We start from the raw sequence: 2,731 nt of genomic DNA, 5'->3' as shown, positions 1-2,731 counted from the left end.
CTTTTTATTAAAGTGTTCTCTAAAACATCAATAACAAAAGACAGTAATTAGATGCAAATGATATTAACAGATAACACTTATTTTGCACAAGCTCTGTGTTATGCATATTCTACGCCCTTGCATGGAGTAAGTCATTTAATATTCATATTAGCATTTGAAGTCCTACTTTTAAAATATATTACTTTTATACCAATAGATGATAAAACTAAGATGCAGACAAGTTAATTATCAACTTGTTCAAAGTCACAAAGCAATATGTGGCATCACTGAAATACAAACCTTAACCTCTTCTACAGATCTGATTCTTTTAACTGCTATGGTTCATAATTCATAGGTGTTATCAATGCTTATGTAATATAATAAGAATTTACATAAAATGTTTATATACAAATAATAAATTAATGTTCATAAAACATATTAATTATGTTTAATGGCTTAAACATCATATTTCCTTTCTGTATTTTACCCACCTGTATAAGTCTAGAAAGGTAGTCCATGCTATCTTAATTTGGCATGCGTAAGCAGGATATACATGTACATGGGAAGAACCAGTATAAAGAGACACAAAATATCCATGTGACAATGAATAAGTTATATGTTAATTATATGGTTTATTGTGTTAGAGTAACATCCACAATGAAAGGTGCCTATGAGCTAGCATTAATCTACAGATAAATTAACCATCTTCTGAGGGCAGAAAAGCTTTTTAATTGCAATCTTCATGTCCTTATTTCTAAAGCTATAGATGATAGGGTTGAAAAAGGGAGCAAGAACTGCAAACATCAGTGCAATAGCTATGTCCAAAATCGGTGGGAAAGTGGCAGAGAAACGCAGGTACATAAGGGATACACTGCCATAGAACATCAGAAAGACACCAAGATGGGCTGCACAGGTAGAAAAGGCCTTCTGGCGGCCTTCAACAGAGGGAATCCTCAGGATCACAGTGATGATTCTGATATAAGAAAGGGCAATAATCAGGACAGAGAATACAATGGCCACAGCATGGATCACATCCTCAATCAGAATCATGGACGTGTCTGTACAGGCCAAGCGCAGCACAGGTTCAAAATCACAGAAGATCTGGTGGATTTTGTTGGGTCCACAGAAGGGCAGTGTGGAAATCCATGCAATCTCTGGGAGCAACACAAGAAAGCCAAAGACACAGGACCCTGCAGAGAGCTGAAAACAGAGCCTGGGGGTCATGATGGTTGGGTAGCGGAGAGGGTTACAGATGGCAATGTACCTGTCAATGGCCATGGTGGTCAACAAAATCCCCTCTGAATTTCCCAGTGAATGGAAGAAGTACATCTGCAAGAGGCAGCCAATCATGGAGATGGTCCTCTGCCTACTGATGAGGTTGGAGAGCATCTTGGGAATTGTGGCAGTTGTGTACCAGATCTCCAGAAATGAGAAAATGCTGATAAAATTATACATGGGGTTGTGGAGACGGGTATCCACCCTGACTGCAAAAAATACAATAAGATTCCCAATCACAATGAATATGTAGATAACAAACAATGGAATGAAGAAGAGGAGGCTACCATCTTCAAACTGTGGGAATCCAGAGAAGAGAAACTCTGTTACTGTAGTAGTTTGGTTAATCCTCACCATGGTCTCAGCAAACTTAACAACTATGGATAGAAAGACACAGCTCATTTCCTAGAAGAAATTGACAAAATCAGATGTGTTAGCTTATATAAAAGTCAAATGAAAAATATGCTTTAGGTGGATCATGTACTTCTCTTTATTTACGAATTAAACAGATATTCATTTAGTGCCTACTATGTACCAAACCCAGCTGTGGGTTTGTTGAATTCAGCAGTAAGGAAAATAATCTCTACATTCATGAACCTTACATTCAAAAGAAGGATACAAATAGTAAGAAAGTAAGATATTAAGAATGTCATATTTATAAACTATATAAACTAAAATAAATATATAAGGGTGTTAATAATCTTTTATAATAATTCCCCAAATTGTTATGAATCATATACCATATAAATTTTCTAACGGTTCTTAGATACAGATTAGACAAAACTGTTAGTTATCTTTCTCTATATATAATTATTGTAAAGTTGTATTCTCCATTTTCCTGAATATTTTTAATTTTTAGTATTCTGCTCCTTTATCATACCACAGAACGACACTGAGTGTGGCTAGAAAAGAGGGTAAAGTCTTCAGGCACAAATATGAAGATAAAGCCTTGGTAGGAAATTCTATTCTCAGCAGCAGAAAATAATTAAGCCACCAGAAATTGGCTAGAACAGAAAGAAGGGATCAGTGAGAAATTCGGCACTGGAAGATTTAGTATCTTGTCAGTCAGGTGAAGTGTCTGTCCATGACAAATACTGAAAAGAAGCAGAGGTTTTTTATAAATATCTGAGTCACAGGATTCAGATTGTTTATATCCTGACAAAGACCATCAGCATAAGAAGGCAAAGGCCAAAATGTGGGATTCTAGCACAATTTAGGTCTCTTGATACCATGTCCCTCAAAAGTAGCATAAACTATAAAGATGCTATCTCTAAAAGTAGTGCAGAGAAACACATCAGCTGCACCCAGGACTTATTGTCCAGGCAATTCAGAAGCTAGCCTAACAGACAGATCAAAAATTAGTTAAGGAGAGAGATTTAGAACACAAAGGAAGTTTGAAAGATAATATCTCCTTTGGGGTAATGTGGAACCATTTAAAAATGAAAAATGTTCTTGTCCTCAGACAAGAACATTTGCT

At 36.0% G+C, this 2,731-nt stretch overlaps 1 protein-coding gene across 1 annotated transcript; it reads right to left on the bottom strand.

Moving 5' to 3' along the window:
* Positions 1-660: 660 nt before the first annotated feature.
* Positions 661-1,656, bottom strand: LOC100433082 (olfactory receptor 6K3-like). The gene is made up of 2 exons (XM_002809968.4): positions 1,609-1,656; positions 661-1,551 (listed from the first exon to the last, which is right to left on the bottom strand). The coding sequence occupies exons 1-2, from the start codon at positions 1,654-1,656 to the stop codon at positions 661-663; spliced, it is 939 nt and encodes a 312-aa protein (XP_002810014.4).
* Positions 1,657-2,731: the final 1,075 nt, after the last annotated feature.

Source organism: Pongo abelii, chromosome 1, assembly GCF_028885655.2.
Source record: "Pongo abelii isolate AG06213 chromosome 1, NHGRI_mPonAbe1-v2.0_pri, whole genome shotgun sequence".
Classification (NCBI taxonomy): domain Eukaryota; kingdom Metazoa; phylum Chordata; class Mammalia; order Primates; family Hominidae; genus Pongo; species Pongo abelii.
The sequence above is the reverse complement of the archived record's forward strand: the minus strand, read 5'-3'. Positions and strand labels throughout refer to the sequence as shown.